The following is a 23750-nucleotide window of genomic DNA, read 5'->3' as shown; positions in this document are numbered from 1 at the left end:
GATTTTCTCTCATCTATCAATAGGAACCTTAAATTCCACAGGGTAGCTTATTTTTAGTTTAATCAGCATCTTCTACACTTAATGAAGAGACCCAAACTCATGACTAGACTGTTTATAAAGCTAGCCCGTTATTTTTTCATTCTTTGGTTACGTAATCATTCAACAAGAAATGTGACATTTTAAAACTACATTTCTTCAAAGTTCAGGTCAGAATTTTATTTTGCTATCCTGACATTTAAATTTGAAGCACGTGATGGGATAACATAACCGTGATTAAAAAAACAGCACATTGACCGTTTAAGAACATTTTAATCTATAACTATCCTTCTGCAGAAATACATAAACTGAAAGTTCATTATATAAATTATATTTTTAAACATTTACAGCACTCACATTCCATAACAGAAAAAGTTAATTCCACACTGAGATACTAGTGCAAAAAGTGGTTTATCTAAGTGCAAATAAGTTAGAAGTTAAGTCTTTCCACAGTGAGCCAGTGGACTTCCCATTTTTATGCAGCTCTATAAGTCCATAATTGGGGACTTATATTTACACTAAATCTAAGGAAGTGGAACTGTGCGGAAATATTGGACTTTAGAGAGCACCAACCAAATCCTTTGTGAATGTACAGTAACAAGAGAAGAGGCTGGAGTATTTCCCACTACACGCAGATCTGCAAATTCACTTGGGTTGAAGATACACAGCACCTTACGTTTTGCTGAGCTGGCTCAAGACATAAATAAGTAAATGTAAAATACCTTATGTTAATCTCTGATTATTAAAATACAATATGGCAAATATATAATATTAAAACTCACAAACATGCAGGTATTATATTCCAATGGATGCCATATGTCATCTTTGGCACATCACGGTCAATACCTGAACACTGAGTATAGCACAAGACAATATACTTTAGGGAACAATCCTGCACTGGAAGGAGAATGAACCATATGACTTAATAGACTTCTGCCATCTCTAACTTTTATGATTCTATTATTTATTTGTGCTAAAAAATAATTTAGCAGGCCAGGATAGAGATACAATTATACCTCAAATCTTGAGGTTATACAGCGTATCCTAGAATGAAAGCGTAAGCGCTATCCAGGCAAAATAAATGTTAAACAATTCACAAGTGGAAATATTAAATGATTGTAATGCACAGGTCACAATCTCAGCAGCAGTTACTGAAATATATGGAGTCTGTGCCCACAAACTCTAAGAAACTGTTGTGGTATAAAAATAGGTGGGAGACATTTCACAAATACACCTTTACTAATGATGAGCTTTGTTTTTTCAGCATATATTTTTTAAGTTACTGTAAAGTTTAAACTGGAGGCTGTGTAGCTGGATACTCAGGAAAGCAAAAAAACTTTCACAGGAGCTGGACCTAGACAATGAAACCCACTCCCACAAAAATACAAATGACCACAGACGAACCACTTTAGAAACTAGTCACCTCCAGAAATGCCAAACTCATTTCAGTAACTTCACTTTCCTTCAGCAATTTCTTCACACAGACACACAATATACCCATTCACATACACAATCAATAACAAATAAACCCTATAAATTAATTAATCAAGGTATTTCTCCTACAGGCTGGAAAGGAAGTGAGAGAGAAATTATTTCTTTATTTAAATACTTGAGAGATGCTCAGATACTACCATGATAGGGGCCATGTAAGTACCAAGATGTATAGATACGATTTATTGCACGCCCTTGTTACGACCACAGTTTAAACCAGCATCTTATAGTATCAAGCATGAAATCTGCATATTTCCAAAACACTAAAAATTACTCTTAATACACACTTTTAAAGATTATCACCTCCGTTTTTATTCTCAACACTACCACCACTTTCCTTGTTGCCACTGTCACAGGCTGCTTGGAATACCAGCTGAAGAGCACACAACATCTGTTTCAATGCCCACCCTAATGGATTAGCCAGCAGAAGTGAACTGCAAGCATGGCCTATTCTGAGGAGGGGGAAAACAGGTCATCTCCACTCCCACTTTCATTTCCATAAGCACATGCAACAAGAATCCCAAGTCTCCCATATGAGCATTGTGCCACCTGGCTGCAAGAATTATTTTTAATATTTACACTATCAATTGATTTAGTTATTCTCAGCATCATAATGACCATCAGAAATATCTGAAGAAAAGCATGTCTTCAAAATATATCCATGGTAGGTCCTGCATGATGCCCTAACTCTGATCAGAGGCCATTTCTTACCTAAAAAGTTTGGTTTATGCAACCCAGACACAGTATTCTATAGCAGATAGATAATTTTGGGGGGGTCACCAACATTTGGGTCACTTTTAGCTTAAATGTCAGATATAATGCAACCTGTTACCTTCACTTACTGCTTAGACCTCACCACCCACAAATGACTTTGACTTAGAAAAAGGCTTAATATGAAGACAGGATCTGCAGAACAGCAAACGTGAGTTATAAACATTAACTTCAAGGTTCTGAATTATTCCTCTTATTCAGATGCACAATTCAGGATTGTGGAGATATGTTTATCAATATTCTATCATTCAAGTTCAGATCAGGGGAAAGGGTAGCTCCCATCTATCCACTGTGATCTTGTATACCCTGCATCTGGAAGTCAAACCCAATGCGACAACAAGAAGAAAACAATGAATTCCAGACATACATTATCAATATACCAGGAATACTGGACACCAAGATCCACATATATTCCCAAAGAGAGAGCTTATATAGCCATGAGGGAAGCAGCCCCAACCTTTCCTGGAAATCAGCCTTAAACACTAAGAACTGTATATCAGTCCTTAGTCTCTTAGGCAAAACCTCCACTGAACAACATCACAAAAAGAGGACTCCAGGTTTGAAATCTATTCCATCCCTTTTTTCAGATATATGTAAAATAACAGCACACCTGCTGTAACTAGGCTCAGAAAAAGGCTACAGAATGTGACATCCTACACCACACAAACACAAACCACGATTCAAAAGTAAGTACCAACTAACAACAACAAGTTAACATGTGCTCCAACACTTTCCATCTTAGAAGATAATCTTCATTCCTTCCCAAAGAAGTAATGCATGCAGAGGAAGGGGAAAAGGAACAGTCAAATGTCAGCACACAAGTCTTTGTGATACTAAAACTTTATCCCAGTAATAAGCCACCTCAGATTCCAAGGCATAACGTACAGTTTTCCAACATAGCAAAACTGTCCAAAAAAATCCTTGAAAAGAAGAAATAGAGGCTAACCTCACATCCAGTTGGGCGAGGGATGGCATGAGTTTCCAAAGGTAACATGGGCAAACACCTTTCTGGGAATTAACAGTTATTCAGAATCAACTCCTCTGGCACAGCTAAAGTCTATATAACTAGGAGTATATTATTTCATGCAATTTTTTTTTTTCAGTTCTTCAAGGAAACGTGAACTTCCTGTGCCAGCTTACAAGTTCATTTTAATTCATGAAACCAATAAAATGGGCTAACTTTTGCTTTTAGTGCAAGAATTGTGTAGGCACTAATTGATTAATTTAATGTGAATTTTTTTAAAATTACAGATTAGTGGTTATGGGGCATCTGATTAGATTATGCCGCTATTAATGCAAAATCCTAACAGAAATGCAGTCAGGTAGTTTGAAAACCTTATAATTCTCTAAAGTTCACTGAAACTACCTTGTGCCTCCTATGTTTCAGGAAGATATCCCACATATTCAGATCTTCAGACATCCTCACTAGCTAAGACACATTAAAATGAAACATTTCCCATCTAAGATGCCAAAAACTGGATTTAGTTTTATTGCATGACGTTGCATAAGAAAGTGTATTATTGAAAGCTGTAAGGCATCATGCAATTATCAATAAGCTAATTATTTATTGTTCCTTGAGAGGTGGTTATATATTCTAAATTTATAAAACCAGTTTCAAAAAAGTACATAAAAAATTTAACATGATGAGCATTAAATGTCGTTCACATGGCTCAAGTTTTTAGCTGTTAAAAAGTGCGTTCAAACGTACTGTACTGGAAAGTCACTCTGTCAAAAAATGGTGCAGGAGACTATTGTCAAGTTATAAATTTCAAAAGAATGTTGTGTTATAGGATTTGAAAGCTAACATGTTGTGATATTCAGTCTTACAAACTTGCTTAAAATCAGTTTTCAATCCTCAGACTTGCAGTTTAGCATAGTTGATTTAATAATCTAAAAAACATTTGCTTTTGTAACCAAACAGTCTACTGAGTTTAAGTTATGTACACTGAGTGATCAAATAATGAGCAGACTTCATATTCAGACATAGGACAGAATGTACTGATGTGATTTTGGTGTTAATCAATGTATTGTGCCATCCAACGGAATCCTTCTCCATAGCCTTGTCTCTTTAGCACGCTGCACATAAAGACTTCCAGTGGTCTGGCATTCAATTCTTTCAGAGATACATTGCCCTGGAAGTAAGAGATCAAAAGTATTTCAAATTGCAATAGTATGAACAAATGGGTTCTTTCTACAAAAAATGTTATTAACTAATTTGTTTTAAGTACTAGAAATTTGAAAAATTAACCTGAAGTTACCAAGAATAAAGTCCCTTTCTGAAATATACTGTGCATTCTCTCATTTCTATCTGTTATATTCAGAGGGGATGAAGTACATGCAACAGGAATGCAAGAGCAAGCATGGTCAAAAAGGAGGTTTTTAAACCAAGACGATTTTTGAAAACTCCCACTAGGAGTTTCTCTATGCCCTGGCATTATTCATTTTGCAATTAGATAAGAAGGGCATTTGCCACTCATGGTAAGACTGACCTCAGGCCATGCTGACTGTTGTCCAAGGCCAAGGAATAGCAATAACAAAAACCGTTACTACTAATTTGAAGACACTTTTGCCTGTACTGCATTTTGGGTTTGAACCTGCACAACATAGGTATGAGTATTATGAAAATAAGAGCAAGATAAAAAAGTGATAAGGAGGGCAGAGAAAACGGGAGAATCCAACCACCATTGTTCTCCATGTCCACTGACAGTAGAACAAGAAATAATGGGCTTTATCTGCAGCAAAGGAAATTTAGGTTAGATATTAGGGAAAACTTTCTAACAATAAGAGTAATTAAGCTCTGGAATAGGCTTCCAAGGGAAGGTGGAATCCACATGATTGGAGGTTTTTAAGAAAGGTTGGACAAACACCTGTCAGGGATGGTCTAGGGTTACTCTGTCCTGCCTAAGCGGCGGGGACTGGACTTGATCTCTCAAGGTCCCTTCCAGCTCTACATTTCCATGATTCTACAATAAGGATCCCACATCACAGACACACTCTTTTACCCTGTGCACTTCTGAATGAGGGACAGAATGCACAAGGGACTTGATATTTACTACTGCTCAGTGTGGAGAAATCTGTCTAGCACTTAACCCTACCTGTGCCCATGCATAGGCTACACTAGCACTAAAACATAACCTCATGATACACACTGTTGAGGAGTTGCAACTACAGCTGTATAATTGTAACTCTCTCCACCTTTTTTCCCCACATACCTGATAATGCCCATTATCACCCAAATGCTGTGTTACAAGCCAAAGGTGGTTCTTGTTCTTTCACAGAAAAATATATTGAATTTCACATGGCTAGTCTAGAAAAAAATCTACATTACAAGCATGAAGGATATTGGAGAAACTTGTTTTTAATCCCCTGCAACTGAACATCTGTTATAAATTGAGTGTGCTAGATTTACATTTAATTAAAAATAGAGAGTTCAAATAGCACAATGATTCAGATGTAAAACCTACTTTATTGCTACAGGTATTAGTAAGAACTTTTTTATAAACTACCAGTCAAGATTTCGACAGTAGTGTTGTGGAGTTCAGTATCTCATTTCTAAACCTTGGACTAATATTTTCAAATTGTACCGCTCTATGAACCTGCACTATAAATCGGAAAGATCAGTGCCTACCAAACTTTATCAAATCTCCGAACAGAGTTCTAATCTGAACAACTACCTTTAAAGACTTGCTCACTCAAAGTATTTTACAGGAAGCTATAAGCACTGTAACAGGGTAGTTTAAGTGTGATTCTCTTTCTCTGAACAAAGATGACCCTGAAAACAATTAATAAATGATTAGTAGAACTATACCTAATCCAGAAGTTAGAGACTGTATTTTGCACATATTACATTTTTTAATCTATGAATACTAAAGTAGACAATTTGTGTATGTAGCTGGAAAGAAGTGATGCAAAAGAATGCTCACTCTAGAGTACAGGGAAAGCAAACTCTCTAACAAGAAAACAAGCATTACCTTTCCTGTTGTTTGGCCGTACAAACCAAACATCTCTCGTAACCTCTCTTCACTGATGGCTTCAGGTCTGTCAATCTTGTTACCAAGAATTAGGATAGGCACATTTGCAACAGTTTCATCTGTCATTAGCGACTATGAAGGGGAGAAAAAAAAAAAAAAAGAGTTCAATGAGAATATGTATCCTTGTATGAAAGGAGAGGGAACTAGCAGCAAACAGCAACTGTACTTGGGGTGAAGGATGGAGAGAGTGGAGGGAGAAAAAAAAAGAAGACATTGCCTGAACCCCTGTTGGGTGGCAGAGTGCCCATTTTCTGGTACTGAGAACATTAGTTCATTTTTTTTTAAATCCAATTTATTTACTTACATCAAGTTCTTCTTTTGATTCAGTCAATCTTTCATGATCAGCACAGTCCACCAGAAACACAATGCCATTGATGGCAGGCAGATAATTTTTCCACACTCTGCGAGCTAACAAAGAGCATTATAAATTAACAGCAACAGGAAATTGTCCCAAAATTCAGAGTAATGCACAGGATTTCATTAAATAGCACAATCTTTAAAAGGGCAGCCAGTTCTATTTTTAAAAGTTTAAAATCAATCTTTAGGACAACCTTTCCTGCTTGACATAACTTGAAATAATGAGGCAAAAAAGGAACCCTTTACTATTTGAACCAGGAGAAAAACTGTTCATATCCATAAGTACAGCTCTAAAAGCCTGTGGCTTAGTGTATTTTTTAGCAGTCAAATGGATTATGATGATCTGAAGAATTTGAAATTTTTGATAAACTGTATGGGACTTTTAGTCCAATTTAGCAGTAGAAGGGATGGAAGATTTATTAGTGCCCCGATAGATCAATTCCACATGTGCATAGATACACTGCGGTTTACCTTTTCTATAGACTTACATCAGCAAATGTAAGTTTAAACCATAAAGGCTACTGGTAAATATCAGGGTGAGATTTTTTGTTTTGATTTTTTTTTTATTTGGTTTTTCTAATGGTCACACCAATCAACGGCTTCGTCCTCTACTTCAGCTGTATGTTGCTCCCATCCAATTTTATATTAGGGTGCAATGAATGGTAGAGAGAGACAGCAGATCAGGAAATGTTTTCTATATTGGCAAAAAAAAAAAAAAAAGCCTGAAAGAATAATATTTGTAGCATGGTCATTTGTTTGATATGAATCAAATAAAGGTTACAATTATTGGCACTGAAGTCAATATAGTTACAACAAGAACAAAATGAGCCAGTTGAGTCACTATCTTACCTTGAGCATGTCCACCCAGATCAAAAGTGGTAAAAGTCATACCAGCAATTGTCAGCTCTTCTGAGGCTAAAAATACACAAAATTCGTATGTTCTCTGTTTCTGAAGAGCATATAATACAGAATACTTAGTAGGCTTCTGAAGACAGATTTTTATTGTCTCTCAAACCAATGAAAGGTGCTTTATTATGTTATTATTCAATAAGCAAACCAGAGCAAAGTGATTTTGAAAGAGACCTATGGCACGTGTAATGTGTTTGTATAATGAACCAAACATTACTAAGTATTAAAGCACATATAAAATGTTCAGCAAAGTAATAGAGAGAAATTCTCTTTGCATTATTTATCCCTACAAATTTGGCTTCCATCTTTATATACCTGAAATAGCTTGATTTAGTATCTAGTTTCCATCAAGTTCAATTTTATCCAATTTTATGCTGGGATGACCAAGGTGTGCTCCACACCATCACAACCTGCCTGATGTCAAGTGACAAGCATCTGATCCACAGGCCACTGAAGTTAATGGGAGTCTTTCCACCATTTTCAATGAGTTTTGGAGCAGGCCCTAAGTTGGCTCAGCAGAGTTTGAACACCAAACCCTCCAGGTTCTCAGCCCTCTGGCACCAATATTCCATATACTGTCTTCATTAATTAATACAAACAAGAAGCTGTCAGTCCTAGTTACTGATTCTTACAGTGACATTATAAAGCAAGTTTCACTTTTTGTCTTCTGTTGTCCTGAAGAATTTTCTTCTCCCATTTCTTACTCTCTTCAATGGGAATATTTCCTGAATAAGTAGTATGGGGCTAGGCCCAATAATCAGTTTTTTTTTACTTCACTAATGCCACATTGCAGGGATCTTGAGTGTGTAACGCTATGTAGCCCACATAAGCAAAATATCTAAAATATTGTTCACTCTGTCTCCTTCCCCTCTTCCTCCCAAGAGTCCTTTGGGTCCTCGTTGACCTATTAGTCCATTTTGCATCTGGGGTTGAAGTCCCCTCTTACAAAGCTACCCTTGTAAGTCACAGTCAACACCCTTTTGGCCAAAGAAAACCAAACAGCATTCCTGCAGAGGCTGTTAATGCCATTTTTGCAACTAGCTGGAGAGACAGCTGTTGAACAAAGCAAGGCACTCCATCTCCCATGATCCGCACTCTCAGCCCCTGTTAATGTGCTCACTCCATGTCTAAGATTTTTAAGTAACCCATATTGAATTTCATTACACCAAATGTAGTTTTTGTAATATTAGTGAACACACTATGAAGAATGTGGCACATGAGACAGATTTAAGGCACTGTTTGTAGTGTTAAAGAACTGGAGGTGTTGACTTACTGGGATGTAATGTAGGGACATGTTGTCCCAGTCTGTCATCTTTGAGCATGTGCAGCAGTGTAGTTTTCCCAGCATTGTCCAATCCAAGAAATACTAGTTTACCAGATTTCTTATACAGTCCTGTTTTAAAAACAAGGGTTCACTGAATACATTGATTTTATATCGTAATATTATAACGATAAAATACAGTACGACCAAAGAAACACAAGTTTAAATTATGACATGTAACAGAAGATTAGCAATAGTATTTTCAGCTATTCTTAAGCAGAGGATTCTTCCATATCCTGTGGGACCTTGCCTATGCTGAAAGCCCAAGGTATCACCCTCAGACTAAGCAGGGGATGTTTTCCTCAACTTTCTTCTCTGTCTAAAACTGTTGCAAAGGAAATTGTCTTGGCAGATAAGTAAAGGGGAAAATTGGTTTTAAATATCATTTGTTGTTTTTAACTCTACACATATTCAGTTACATTTGGTGATCAATAGAGCTTGAAGACATGACAAGCCTTGCCTGACTAAGACATTCCTCTATGCCTCAGGAGAGTTGCAAGGTTGTGCCATCAATAGTGTATAATGCATTGGTGAAACATTTCTTGTCATGTGATAATGCTTTAATAATATAGATTAGAAGTTTTACATTTCATTAATAATCTTTGTAAAAACAAAATTTCCCTTTTCATTTCATCGTGTTTATGTCTCCAGTATAAACAATAACTAGAGGGGAAGAGAGAAGAGTTAAAAAGTAAGACATTTTAAAATAATAAATTGAGATTATCAAAGGGCGATTCTCTTAATTTATAACACTACCTCCCCCAACAGGGATTCCTGGGTCAGAGCCATTCTCTGCTTCTGCAAACTGTTCAATTCTAAGAATGCAGTAATCTTAAAACTAATGTCAGGTTGCAAGTCACCGCCTGCTTTGAAGACCTGTAGAACACAGAATCTGCTTTGACTGTAACTGTTTTAAGGGCGTTCCCTTCCCCCCTTTGAAGAACTGTGACCTGGCCATTGTGTTCAATACATTTTGTCAATTGTCACTGCCAGCCACACAGCCATTAGTTTTCCGTTAGCGCGGAACAAAGTTTAATGATCATAAAAATGGTATAAGAAGGAAGCGTGAAGTATTAATTTCAGCAAGATAAACGTATATTTTAAAATAAAATTAGGCTGTTACATGTTCCTGAAGTTTGAAATTCATACCCAAATACAAAAATTGCAGTGTTAAAGTGGGTGCCATTACGAAAAACAAATCAGCATTACTTGAGATAGCTAAATTTACCACTGCATTTCTATTACTTATTCTGCATACAAGGAATAAGCAAGGAAACTACTGTAGTGAAGTAAGTGTTGGGTTTTCTGTGTGGTGCCCACTGTATGCTAGGGTCTTTCATTACATGATGCCATCATACTTGGCAATGTGATATACAATTAAGGAAATATTTATTTTACAACTTTATGAAGATACAGAAATAGTTCATGTAGTAAATTATTGGATTATACAATTTATACTGTGCTATTAAAGTTCACCAGCTTAGTTTCTCTGCATTATGCTTAACTGTGTATTATAATGCAACTGTCAAAAGTTGTGTATTATTTATATTTCCAATTGCTCGGTTCACGTGTTCGAGAAAAGAGAAAAAAAAGTCTATGTATCTGTGTATTTCTAAAAATGGGCCAGACAGCACACTGCTTGTGTCTTAGGTTACTTATGAAGGCTTTTGATAAAGAAGAGATCCTGCTCACACCATACCTGATGAAGGCTGAATTAGTGACCAGACTTTTTCTGATCTTTGCTTTTGTTTAGTGAGGGTTTTTTAAAAATGAATCTTTCATTTGAATTCTGAATTAGACCACTTCTGAGACACTACAGCATTCCACATACATACAAACATCTACCCTGTTAACCTTTATCCTGATATTACTTACTTACCTTCTCTGCTTTTAAACTGTAATCTCTAGAATCACATTCCAACAAGAAACATTTATAACCTTGACAGAGAAGGCTGTAATTCTCTAACAGAATCAGATGAGGAGAATGGATCTGGTACTCTTTTAATACTACAGATATGTTATCTGATGCCTGAATGTGTGTTCTCTTGTGCCAAGATCATGAATACTAATAGTATGTGAATTAAAAACATAATGTGTTTATAAAGCCCATTTTAAAAAATTGGTTTCTTCTTCTGATACAGCACATCTGACTTCTCAAATTCAGCTCTCGGTACTTTCAAATTAACCTGGTTATCTGTTAAGTTACCGAGTAAAGTAACAAGATATCACCATCTACAAAGAAATAAAAGGTCGTCTGACAAGTTCTTACATTGCTCAACATACACCAGAGAAGAGGTGCATATGTCCTCCCTTCAGGAAGTTTGGGAACAAGTGAATTCATTATGTAGAAGATAACTGTGTAGGATGGCTCTAGTTTTTTGGCATCTCCTTCTCTGGAAAAATAGCTAAATGTACTCCCTTCAAATTTTCTAAGAACAAACACCACCTCATTCCTGGGCCAAGATATTGTCTAATTATTTCAAACAAGTACCATATATACTCCATCATAAGCCGGTTCATTTATAAGCTGACCCCCCCCCCAAAACGGAGAAGTAAAAATGGAAAATTTTTATGACCCATTCATAAGCCGACCCTATAATTCAGGAGTCAGCAAACTTTGGCTCCCGGGTCATCAGGATAAGCCACTGGCGGGTCGAGATGGTTTGTTTACCTCGAGTGTCCGCAGGCACGGAGGTAAACCTAAGTAAACAAAGTGTCCCAGTGCACCAGCTGCTTACCCTGACAGGCCGGGACAGCGACTGGTGGGGAAATAATTTTGGGGGGAGAAGCTGGGGGTCAGGGGAGTAACCCCTGTGACCACCCTCCACATGACCTCACCCCTAGCCCGGGACCCCCACACTCTCCCCATCCCATCCCTTCCCAGTTTATCTGGGGAGGGCCAGGGGAGGATGTCTCTGGCCCGGCTGGAGCTGCTCCGGCAGGCTGGGCAGCGCGGCCGCAGCCTGCCAGCCCCGGAGCTGCAGCTGCTTTGGAAAAGCTGGGGGGAGAGCAACGTGGCCAGAAGCGGAGAGACTCTGGCCCCGCTGGCTGTGCTGCCTCTCCTTGCTCCCTCTGTTGGGGGAGGGGCTGTGTCCCACCTCTCCTGCTCTGTACCCATTCATAAGCCGACCCCTTTCTCTGGTGCTTCCCTTTTTTACTAAAAAAATTTGGCTTATAAATGCGTATATACGGTACCTATTTGTACTGCAGAGCTATAAATTTCTAAGTATAGGTACATTATGGACAAAATGTTGCCACTACTGCTGAGTACTTTAATACAATTTTTGTTGGGTTTTCCATAACAACACGAAGTGCTCAACTGGTAATACTGCAACTATAAAGTACAGCAAAAATCACAATATACAGAAAAAAATCCTGCCCAGAAATCTCTTCATGGGCATTTTTCTTTTATGATTTATAAAATGTTATAATCCACTTCAGGATAATAATATATTAGTAACAGTAAAACCAAGGGCTCCTAATTTATTAGATAAGTCTGTTTAATCATGACAATATAGTCCCATTTTTTAATTAAAAAAAGAAAAAAATCTTTGAGCAAGAGTAGGAAAAGTGGAAGCAAGTTGCTCTTAGGGTACGTATAAGGACACGTCAAGAAACATATTCCCTGGCACTTTGGTCTATACTATCTTTCTCACTAGAAATATCCTTGGAGGAATGTGGGGGTGGGGTGGAAGCGGGGAAGTTTTCAAATGTGCAGCAATCACTGATAGATTAAATAAAGTGGGAGAGATAAGAGGTTATTCCACTTAGTTAAAATTTCACTGGCTAACACTCAGATAGCTGGCCAAGGGTCTAACATACAGTGAGGAAGTTTAAACATCTAACTGATAATGGCTAGGCGGGTGACTTGGCGTGATTCATTAATATCTTCTATTATTTATTTCATAAAATACATAAAACCTGTAAATCATGCACATTACTGGTCTGTGTAACCCTGTGTCTCCTTACTGTTAGCTCTCAACAGACAGGACAAGGAAAGGGATATGAGGATAAGCTCACATATTGCATCTTGTATTAACCTGGCTTGAAACACTTTTGGTTAGGTGTTGTTTTCATACTACGGGCCCTTCCAATGACCTTCATCTGATTCTAGTAACACCTAACTTAGTATGGTCCACTGACTTCACAGATACTGCTCATGGAGTAAAGTACTGTTCAACATGAGTAACGGTGTCAGAATCTGGCCCTCTGTCATTGTACAAGGCCACAATTGAGCCGGATCCCGAAAGAGGCCTCCAGGTGATACCATAATACAAATGATAAATGATAATTAAGGTATAAAGTCAAATCACTGGGCCCAGTTCTCCCCTCTTGCACTCGGGAGAATAAGGAGTAACTCCACAGAAGTGAATGGAGCTACACCAGTATAAATCTAGTGCGAGCGGAAAATCAAGCCCATTGTGTTCATATTACAGTGATGCTTCCCGAGGTACACAGGGTTGTGAGGCACCTCACTACCACCTGCTCTTAGTGCGAGGAAGCCGGGTCTATGCCTGCCAGGGATCAGCTCCCTCACTCCACCAGCCACAGGCAGCACAGCCACTCCCCTCTAGGCCCACACAGGCCCCACTCTAACAAAAAACAAAACAAAACATTTTCTCTAGATTTAAAGGACATGAATGAGATAAACAGAGGGATGGATGAAGGGTACAGTAAGGACTCAGTGCTGTTAAGTGAATAACTCTGCTTAATATTTTCCATCTTTACTTTGAATGTAATTTCATTTACACCAAAATAAATGCTGCTGTTTGACTAGTACTGTGTTTTAAGGGTGTAAAAGGTAAATCAAACAGACTGTAATAGAGCAGCATAAAAACTTACCTAAAAACTGCAGTACACTACTGAAACCACTGTAAATCCAATCAAATATGAAGGACATATCCGAATCTTAAGGGGTCTGAAAGAAATAAAGAGAAATGCATTTAAGCACTATCAAAATATATAAAACACTGTAAAACATCTGTTTGAATTATGCGGAATCCAAAGTACTGGATGAAAGAACGAAGAGCAATTCGCATGGATCAGTAGATTCATCTTATGGTATTCAGTTATCAATCATCTGGCACTTAGTTTGATCTGAGCTTTGCTTAATATAGTTTACCCCTGAACACTTAGCTGGAGAGCTAAACATTTTGAATGTGTTAAAGAATGATTGTTACAGCAAGGACTGCCGGAATATGATGTACTGTTGGAAGCAGTGTACTCAGGTGAAGCAGCCTTATAAGAGAATGCTATCAGAGTCTAATGAGTATAGATTACAGTTTGTATTCACAGAGAATTTATTTATAGGAGTAGAACTTTAAACCCAGAAATCTGAGACATTAGTTTTAAATATTTATTTTGAAATGAGGGTATCTTTTTTAATGAGTTATAAATTAAGGGTCTTTCAGCATTACTGTTAAACACCTTATTTAACAAGATTTATAAACTTGCATTAAAATAACTCCAGGACTGGCTTGGTGCCCCATAGAGTATACTGCCATATGATAGATCCAGTTCAATTCTTGGTCCCATTCTATTATTCTCACAACCAATAGGAGTTAAGACTATTGCACGGACAGCATACTAAGACACTGAGATGAGGAAAGTTGTAAGGAGAGTGGTCACTTTAGATAAGTTATTACCAGCAGGAGAGTGGGTTTGTGTGTGTGTGGTTGGGGGGGGTGAGAAAACCTGGATTTGTGCTGGAAATGGCCCAACTTGATTATCATACACATTGTAAGGAGAGTGATCACTTTAGATAAGCTATTACCAGCAGGAGAGTGGGGTGGGAAGAGGTATTTTTTCATGCTTTGTGTGTATATAAAAAAGATCTTCTACACTTTCCACAGTATGCATCCGATGAAGTGAGCTGTAGCTCACGAAAGCTTATGCTCAAATAAATTGGTTAGTCTCTAAGGTGCCACAAGTACTCCTTTTCTTTTTGAGATGAGGAAGGGGTGCCATGCAGCACTCAAGAAGCTCTTCTAGGAGCGAGCTTTCCATAATTTGTAAAAATGTAATAAAATCCTTTTTTAAAATAAATCAGACAAAGAATAATTTAGCCTTAAATTTCAAAATATAATCTGCACTTCCATAGCACCTTTTGCTTCCATTGGAAAATTTCAAAGCACTTCATAAACAATGAATTTAGACTCACAACATCCATATATTTTACAGGTGGGGAAACTAAAGCATGGACAGGCATTAAGTGACTTGTCCAAGTCACATAGCAAGTTTGTTGCAGAGATGGGGCAAAGAACCCAGATCGCCATACTGCCAACACTCACCATTCTTCCTCTGTATTTTGATGGGAAAAAATGGAAGTCTTAGCAATGGTGGTACAAATTAATTTATTTTAAAATGGGTCTGTGTAGAACCACTGAGAGTTAATTAACTGAATATTTCATATGGAATTTTAGCATATAAATTTAAAGGGATAAATACTCTCGATGGGTCAGTGCATTGTCCGTCTTGTCCTAATCACCAGAGTTGAGTGAATTGCCTTTCCAGTATGGTGATGGTACCTGAACCACCAGGCTATAGTCATTCCCATGTTCTATACGATTTGTCGTCATTCATAATGGGACTTCATAAAGGCAGACTAGTGAATAGTCATTATGAATTACTATGAATGATGATAAAAATCATTGGGCTAGACAGAGAGAATTACTCTTTAACTTGATGATTAGGGTATTCACCTAGGATGAAGGAGATCCAAGTTCAAGTCCCTACTCCAGTGACTATTTAATTATTTATACAAAGTGAAATAACTTCAACAGGAGAGACTGAAAGAGACATACACCACAATATCCCAAAGCCAAGTAGCTAGGGCACTTTCTTGAGAGGTGGGAGACCGTGAATAGTTTCTGTTCTCCTAACCATGCATTTCCGGGTGAATTTTCTATTTGCTGGTAGTTTTTTGTCCAGCTCCATGTCCAAAAGGAAGAAAATAAATATATTTTTTCCTATAGAATAGCTAATTATACGGGGCTATCTGCTGCTTAAGTCAATCATCAAGTTTTAAAGTTACCCTTGCCTTCTCAGGGAGAAACACTCGAACATCAGATCCTGGAAGCGTACAAATATGTTTTTCTTGGCCAATAAAATACAACTAGAATGGTCCTGGTTTAGACCCTCTTCTCCTGGTAAATAACTAAGTGACAGCAAGAAGGCCATATGCCCTAAGTTTGTTCAACGACTATGGACCTGCAGTATAAACAGCAGAATCTTATCAAGAAATGCTGCATTTGTGGCATAGAAATCGATTCATGGACAACCCCCGTACAACAATAGCCTCTCCATGTACCCACTAGTGATGGATGCTGAATGCTCATCTGAGGAAGTCAGCATTCATTTTGCACAGAGCTGAAATGTACATCACTTCTGAAGCAGTATTTGTGATGTACAAATATCACTGCCATTGACTCACTGCTCTGCCATGGGCAACTTGCTTAACCTCTTTATCCCAATTTCCCAATCTTTAAAATGGAGATAAGTATACTTACCTACCCCTGGGGGTGTTCTGAGTTATTGTTTGGACAATGTTTTGCAAGCATAAGGTACTTAGTGCCAAGTATCAATTGCCAAGGCACCCTGGCCATGTCCTCTTTCCTTTGGCAAAGCCTCATCCCATCCCGCCCCTCATACTAGCTGCAGTTTCCAATGCCACCTGAGGATCTTCCAACACTGGTGATCTTCCAGTGGCTGGGTGAGCTGGCTTTAGAGCAGCTTTGCATGAGTAATATAGTACAAACTGGACGAAGCACAGCTTGACACAGGCCAAAACCTACAAACCCACCTTTGTTACAATGGTGAGAAAAAAGTAATAGCTTAGTAGCTTGAAACAATAAATTACTAGCCCTAGGTGAGAAAGTGTTGCCATAAAGGACCAGACCTATCCCAGGAACAGAGCATGAGAAAAAAAGGAAAAGAATATTTTAGTTTGAGTCTTGAGGTAAAGTTATGATCCATCCAGTGCACACTTGCTGTCCCATCCCCCCCAAAATGGGAAAGATTAGGGTTAGCCATGAAGAAACCTAGGATTCCTCATTCACATCATGAGTTACTGGAAACAGAGTTGATCAAATAAGACAGAAGAATGACTAAGGAATAAAAAGTACCACCACATGAACACTAAGTCACACAACACTATGAATACAACTGTCACTTACATGTCTCAAAAGCAAAGGTCAGGAACATGCAAACACAGAACATACACGTCAGCAGATTTGTTTATTGCTCGAACAAAATACTAATCAGGAAAAGCCTCTATGTGGCTTAGAAAAATGATCTACTCAAGTAACGTACAAATCAGTGCAAAGGGTGTGATGCAACAGAACTGCTCAAATTACTGAAGTGAAAATAACTTCTTAAAGCCTAGTTACGTTAAACTGAAATGATCCTTTTATGTTTACAATACTTGTGGACAACAATAAAAAACTCCAAAGATTTTCTTTATGCACTATTAAAAACTGTAACATGCAAGATTTAAATATGCTATTAAAATGAGAGAGGGTTATTCAGCGTATACAGCTGAAATTAGAGCATTAATGGTTAAATCACTATCAAAGTAAAATACAAAATTCGGTTCTCCAGTGCAATGAAAGAATCTTAGATTAGTCAAAAGATTTGTGGTTTTAAAATAGGACATGTCCAAATAACTCAAAAATACACCAACAAAAATTGACAGTAATAACACCTGACAACACTGAAAGTTAAATAATTCTATTAAAGGAAAAATAGCTTGACAGTTATTTTAGAAGGGAACATTATAATATTTGGATGGGAGTGTTAAATGTACTGTTACCACTTAGAAAAGAAACTGCATAATTTTACTCTGAGCTTCAAATCTATGAATTAAACGACTTATCTTTACATTTGCTATGAAACGATTATGTTGTAACTAACATGCTGAAGTCTGGCCACTACAAAACAAATGAAACAAGCAAAGGTCTTGCTGTAGACATCCATTTAAACTGGCATGACTCCACCAAAAGCACCAGAAAATATGAACATCCACAAGCACAGCAGCTATTTGCCTACAAACCACAAGGAAGGCAAAGCCTGTCTGTTTTAGAGTTCTTTTAAATGATATAGCTTTAATTCTTTTCAAGGCAATTTGAAAGCATGGGCTGTTGTTTTTTGGGGATGCGTTGTTTGGTTGGTTTTGACAGCAAACAGATTTCAGTTGGTTTGTGACATGATTTTTTGATACTGGCTGTTCCAATAAAAATCAATTTAATTTATTGACCCATGCCCTCCTTAACAAGAAAACAGAAATAATTTTATTGAATCACATCAGAATTCCTAACATATGGTTATCAGTTCCACGTATGTCTCAACTGTGACTGACATTACATCATTCTTTCACCCTGAGCTTGATTTTGTAAGTTATCTGGAGCCTTAAGCAGTCACTCAACTGATCAACAAAAACCATTTCTTAGTGGAGGCGATCTTCTACTTAAGGTGAAGTAGAATTGGATGCTATAAGTTTGGGTAAAGCTTGAACAACCTCTTAAGATGGAAGACTCCTAACAAGAAAGAGAATCATTGTAACTATCATTCCTTACCTGTCAGGAGATAGATCAGAAAAGAGAACATTTTCTTTCCCTCTACCACTATACATTTGTTACAGATAAAAATAAATTCTCTTACGCTTTCCAAGATAGTTAATATAGTGGTTGTTCTTTTTAATATGTTGTTAAATTTGCAATTTTAAATATGTTTTGTTAGGATAGTGGATTGTGTTCTTTTTTTAAATTTAACATACTATTACTTTACAACACAAAAAGCATAACTAGTAAAAAATGACTGGTTTTATTCAAGTAAAATGCCCTTTGCATAAACTGAAAAGTGCATTCTACAGGGCCTGGAGAGACTGCTAACAAAAGCTTAGCGAATCAGGTCTCTATCCAACATGACTGCACTTTAACCAGTGTACTCTGAACTTCAATAATTCCAGGAACACAGTCTTCTAGAAACAACTTGGCAAACAAGTGTTTAAAGTCTACTTTAAGGCTATACGCAAATGTCATTGCAGATTTGATCTAATTTCATAAAATCTTACCAATGGGGGACAAAAATCAATATCCTTAACAAAACTCCTTATTTGAAGTTATGATATTCATCTGCTGTAGTACAGATCATTTAAAAAACAAAGCTGGAATCCATATTTTGGTCCAAAAAGCCACCTCAGGAATACCTCTGAGGCGGAGGAAAGGGAGCCACTTCAAAAATGAAATAAGTAACAGATTTTTATGCATTTGAATGACTTTCTTGTAAATATTTGTGAAACCTCAAAAATGATTTATTATCAATATAGCTCTGTAACTATGTGCTTCAGTAAACAAAGGAAGATAATGCTGCAGGATGTGCTAAGTATTTTTTTTACACTATTTATTTAGGAAGTTTTAACAAGTTTACACATCCTTGCCATGTAAATATCAGATACAAAACAATCATAATGTTTAGCTTTTGTTTAAAGAGGCATTATATAGCATACAATCAACAGATCTTTCTATAATCTTGCATTCTAGGCATAGCATAATCTTTAGCTTTGTTTGAAACAATAAATCAAAAAAATAAGACTGTGAAAATGGTGATGCAGCAGTTCTATTAGATCCTCAAGGACAATAAATACACTATAACTGAAATGATCCAAGTAACAAAACCTGTTTTCAGGTCATATTTTGAAAGTAAAAATAGACTGCATGGCCTATTGCAGTAACTCCTTTTCTTACATGAAAAAAAAGTTTACCTAGGAATTTGAATAGATATGAACCTTTTTCCTCTTAGCTGTGATAATATATTTTTATTATTTTTACTAACTGAATGTTCCGAACAAATCAATACAACATGCCACGCTAAAACAAGATTCACTATAGCAGATAAATTCAAAAAGTTTGTAAACTGGAAATGAATACTTACTGATGCTGTATTGAAGACCATCAACATTAAAGAGAAATACAATCCAGCACTGAAAAGGAATTGCCAAATAGTACTCTTACAGATGAATGCAATCAAGATAAGCACAAGGAGTATCTCTATCCCTTAGAAAGCCCTTTCTTTGGAATGCTTTTCCCATAACGAAGAGAAAGGAAAATAAAGTAAATTCCATCAAAGACAGGTAGGTGAAGAGAGGGAGAGTAATGAATCATCACTACAGGGATTCTGACTCACAGTTTTCAGAGTCACTTAGCTATTTTGGATGATATGGTAATGAATTCCAATTCTGTTTACAAAAGGGAGGTGGTCACACACTTCTCAGACAAAATAACTTAAATAATGTGGAGATGTAAGAGTCCACTAAAATGTATTAAATACATTTCAGCTGGACCATCAGATTGCTGAAAGAGTCATATTCACATCACCTTCTACTACTCATAGCTGTTATCTCTTAGTGTTTCCAGTAAGAGAGATGCATTTTTTATTATTAGTCTGACAATACAAAAGCAAGGGTAGGAAAACATAAATTGCTGCATATCTGCTATTTAAAAAAGACTTAAGAAACTGAAGGTATTTTCTTTCAGTAAACAGCCGGCCAAGCCAAACAGCAGTTGTGTGTGATTACACAATCCTTTACACTGGGCCTGTCCTTCCAACTGCTCCTGCCTCTATTTGTATATATGTTTCCTAGTCCTTAATAGGTAGCCAATATTTTGTCAGAATTTCACAGTACCAAGAAACTCCTTTGAACAGATTGAATGAACATTGTTAACATAATAAAATAAGCAACAATCTTGATAGTGTTTTATGAATGAAAACACTGATTTGCAATAAAATATCCTTTCTTATATAGTGTATCTGATAAAATATCAGTATTTTTCATTTGTAAGAGCTGTCATCTCTAGTTGCAATTTAAAAAAAAAACTCTATAAATTGTGATACTTTATTTAAATTACTAATATTTTCCCAATAGAGTCCTTCAAAAAAATAAAACCAAAACAAACAAACAAAAAGCTCTCTAGTATGAGCCATGCCAGGTGACACAAAACTTGAGTTCTCACTTCCTAGCTTATGAAATCCTAATAGGAATCTTCCATGCCTGATGTGCAGTGTTTTTAACAGGGCTTATTGAAAACCATGCCTGAACTCCAATTCATGAACTCCAATTAATAGGGACTTCTACTAGATCACTTCTTACTAGGTCACTATAGTTCCAGTGAACTTGTCCGAAACACTTATGCCAACAGTACCATTTTAACAGTTTTTCAGTAACAGCTGTATAAATTAAATATTGACAAAATGCTAATGGCCGATATTTAAATGTAGCCCAAACTACTGCAGATATTCAGTTGAGACATATTTTCTCTCCAATCAGGAAATAGTTCTCAACACCACTACAAAAAGCATGGCTGAGACCACCTCTCTCACCTTTCAGCACTGGGTTGAAAGCATTTTTGTCCTATCTATGCAAGCAGTTAAAAGTGTTTTCAACACCAACTGAAGGAAGACTGAGGAGGGAAGAGGATATCAATTGCTGAAAACCATTATCAGGAATTGGTCATTTCCCTAATGTGGATGGCACCTATGAGTTTAAAACCACACTAGCTAACAAAAAATAACATGATAAACCTCAAAAAAAAAAATTCTTGTTACTCAGTTCTTTAAAAATATACTTTAAGTTTTTGGGGGGTAAGGACCATGGATGCCTCTTCTATGACAGACTGTGTGTGGGTGGGATTATCCAACTCATGGGTCAATAGAGGAAGACCCAGTCATGACTTGAAGGTGAGTTCACCTGCAGAGAAACACTTGCAGAATCAAAGACTGTAACTGGATAGCACTTACCATATTGTAGCTATGATCCTGCACAGAGCATACAGGTGTTACCATTATAACAAATATATTTCATAAGTGCATTGTTAATTCTCTGGAAACTACACTGAATTTATATTAAGCAAAATCCTCCTATTACAGACTGCCATAATCTTTGCACTGGCCACCCAGTGCGTTTCCCCCCTTTTCAAAAGCCCTGAACATACAAGGGATACAGCACCTTCCTTCTAATGATCTGTCTGTTTTCCCCTGGCTCTAATCTCCAACAGCCCATCACTATATGTTCCCCATCCCATCATCTGATGTGAGCTTCCGTGACAGAAGAGACAACAGTTGCGATTTAATCATTTAATTCAATGAGTTATCTACCCAGCATGAGAGAGGTGTTAGAAAATAACATTTTATGAACAAACTATTACTTTAACGGTGCATGTGCACATACACAAACAGAATGAGGGCAGCACAGTCTAGTGGCTGAAGCACAGGCCTAGGAGTCAGGATGTCTATCCACAGCTCCAGCACTAACTCACGCTGTGACCTAGGGCAAGTCACCTGAGCTGTGTCTACATTAGCACTTTTGTCAGAAAATCTTTTGTAGGTCAAGGGTGTGAAAATAAACCTCCCTGACCAACATAAGTTTCACTGACAGAAGCATCAGTGTGGACATAGCTGTCGGTGGGAGACACTCTCCCACAATCATAGTTACCGCCACCCGCTAGGGGTGGTTTAATTATCACAGCGGGATAGCTCTCTCCAGTCAGCATAGAACAGCTACAGGGTAGACCTTACAGCGGCACAGCTGCAGGAGTACAGCTGTGCCACTGTAAGGTGCATAATGTAGACATAGCCTTAGGGTCTCAGTTTTCTTGTCTTTAAATTGAGGACAACAATAATTATTTACCTACTTAACAGGGATGTTGAGTGAATGAACTAGTTAGGCTGTGAGAACTAGACCTAAATAGTGCTCGAGAAAGAGAGAGCATTATTATTAAAGGGGATCAATGAAGGAAAGAAAAATACAAGATCTAAGGAGAGGAGCAGACAGTAGTTTACATGGAGAGAAAAGCTCTGCGGACAGGTGGGAAAGAGAAAAATATGGTGAGAGAGTGAAATCTTGGGTGGACAAGTAGGAGCAGAATAGAAGATGTTGTGGGGGCAAGTGGAGGAACTAAGTGGGGGGAAGAGAAGAGACTGAAGTGGGGGCAGAAAGGAAAACATTGAGGGCACAAAGGAGTGAAGGGGGAAGAGGGTACAAAGAAGAAAGTATGAGCAGGCAGAGAGGAAGGAGGAAGGTACAGATTGGGGCACTGAATATAGAAAGGAAGATAGAGGGAGGCAGTGGTTCGGGTACAGAGGGGATAGTGGGTAGAGAGAGGAAGGTGGGGGGCAGAGGGGAAGGTATGGAGGGCAGTGGGTATAAAGAGGAGGATAGGGAAACAGAGGAGAAGGGGGGGCAGAGGGTCCAGATTGGGGAAGCAGTTACAGTGAGGCAGGGGGGCAGCAGGGAAGCTACACGTGGGGGGAGTGATTACAGAGGGGAGGGTGGGGAGCAGAGTGCACACGTAGGGGCAGTGGATCGAGGGGAAGGTAGGGGCAGCAGCTACAAAGGGGAAGGTGGTGGGGGGCAGCGGGTCCAAAGGGGAAGGTGGGGGGGGGACGACGACACAGAGGGATCACATAGCAGGAGACAACAGTGGGGAAGGGCGTGGAGGTGAAGGGCCGCGGCGCCCCCGCCGCCCACTCACCCGCTGGCGAAGAACCTGAGATCCAGGCCGCCCCACTGCCCGCTCCGCCCGGCACCGACACGGACCCGCAGCGGCCTCGGCCCCCGCCCCGCTCCTTCCGGGCCCAGCCGGCCGTGTCACACTCAGCGCGCTCCGCCCGGCGCCGGCTCCCGGAGCTCGGGGGCCGCCCCAGGCCTCCGGCTCACCCGCTCCCCTTTCCTGGGAGCCGCGCTTACTGCGCGCTGTCTGCCCGCTCACTCCCCATCCCCAGGGCTAAGCGCTCCTGCCCTCAAGCGGGCTGCCTCCTTCCACTACAGGGAACTTATCCTA

General features: G+C 38.3%; 1 protein-coding gene across 2 annotated transcripts; it reads right to left on the bottom strand.

The window, feature by feature from the left end:
• Positions 1-289: 289 nt before the first annotated feature.
• SAR1B (secretion associated Ras related GTPase 1B) lies at positions 290-23599 on the bottom strand. 2 transcript variants are annotated; one of them, XM_037906546.2, is made up of 8 exons: positions 23442-23556; positions 19846-19894; positions 13759-13834; positions 8869-8988; positions 7536-7601; positions 6634-6737; positions 6270-6401; positions 290-4430 (listed from the first exon to the last, which is right to left on the bottom strand). In XM_037906546.2, exons 3-8 carry the CDS (start codon positions 13814-13816, stop codon positions 4314-4316), a joined length of 597 nt encoding a protein of 198 aa, XP_037762474.1. In that variant the 5' UTR covers positions 13817-13834; positions 19846-19894; positions 23442-23556; the 3' UTR covers positions 290-4313. The 2 variants fall into 2 exon arrangements, with proteins under 2 accessions (XP_037762474.1, XP_037762473.1); XM_037906545.2 differs by lacking the exon at positions 19846-19894 and having other exon boundaries at positions 23442-23599.
• Positions 23600-23750: the final 151 nt, after the last annotated feature.

The sequence above is a fragment of the Chelonia mydas genome, chromosome 8 (genome assembly GCF_015237465.2).
Source record: "Chelonia mydas isolate rCheMyd1 chromosome 8, rCheMyd1.pri.v2, whole genome shotgun sequence".
Taxonomy (NCBI): Eukaryota; Metazoa; Chordata; order Testudines; family Cheloniidae; genus Chelonia; species Chelonia mydas.
This window is presented reverse-complemented; position numbering and strand designations above follow the sequence as displayed.

Excerpts from the sequence above, each read along its gene's own strand:
- SAR1B (XM_037906545.2), bottom strand. The coding sequence starts at position 13,816 with ATGTCCTTCATATTTGATTGGATTTACAGTGGTTTCAGTAGTGTACTG. Across the intron at positions 8,989-13,758 it reads TAGTGTACTGCAGTTTTTAG|GACTGTATAAGAAATCTGGT; the intron begins GTAAGTTTTTAT and ends TTTTTAAAACAG. Across the intron at positions 6,402-6,633 it reads AATCAAAAGAAGAACTTGAT|TCGCTAATGACAGATGAAAC; the intron begins GTAAGTAAATAA and ends TCCCCTTCATAG.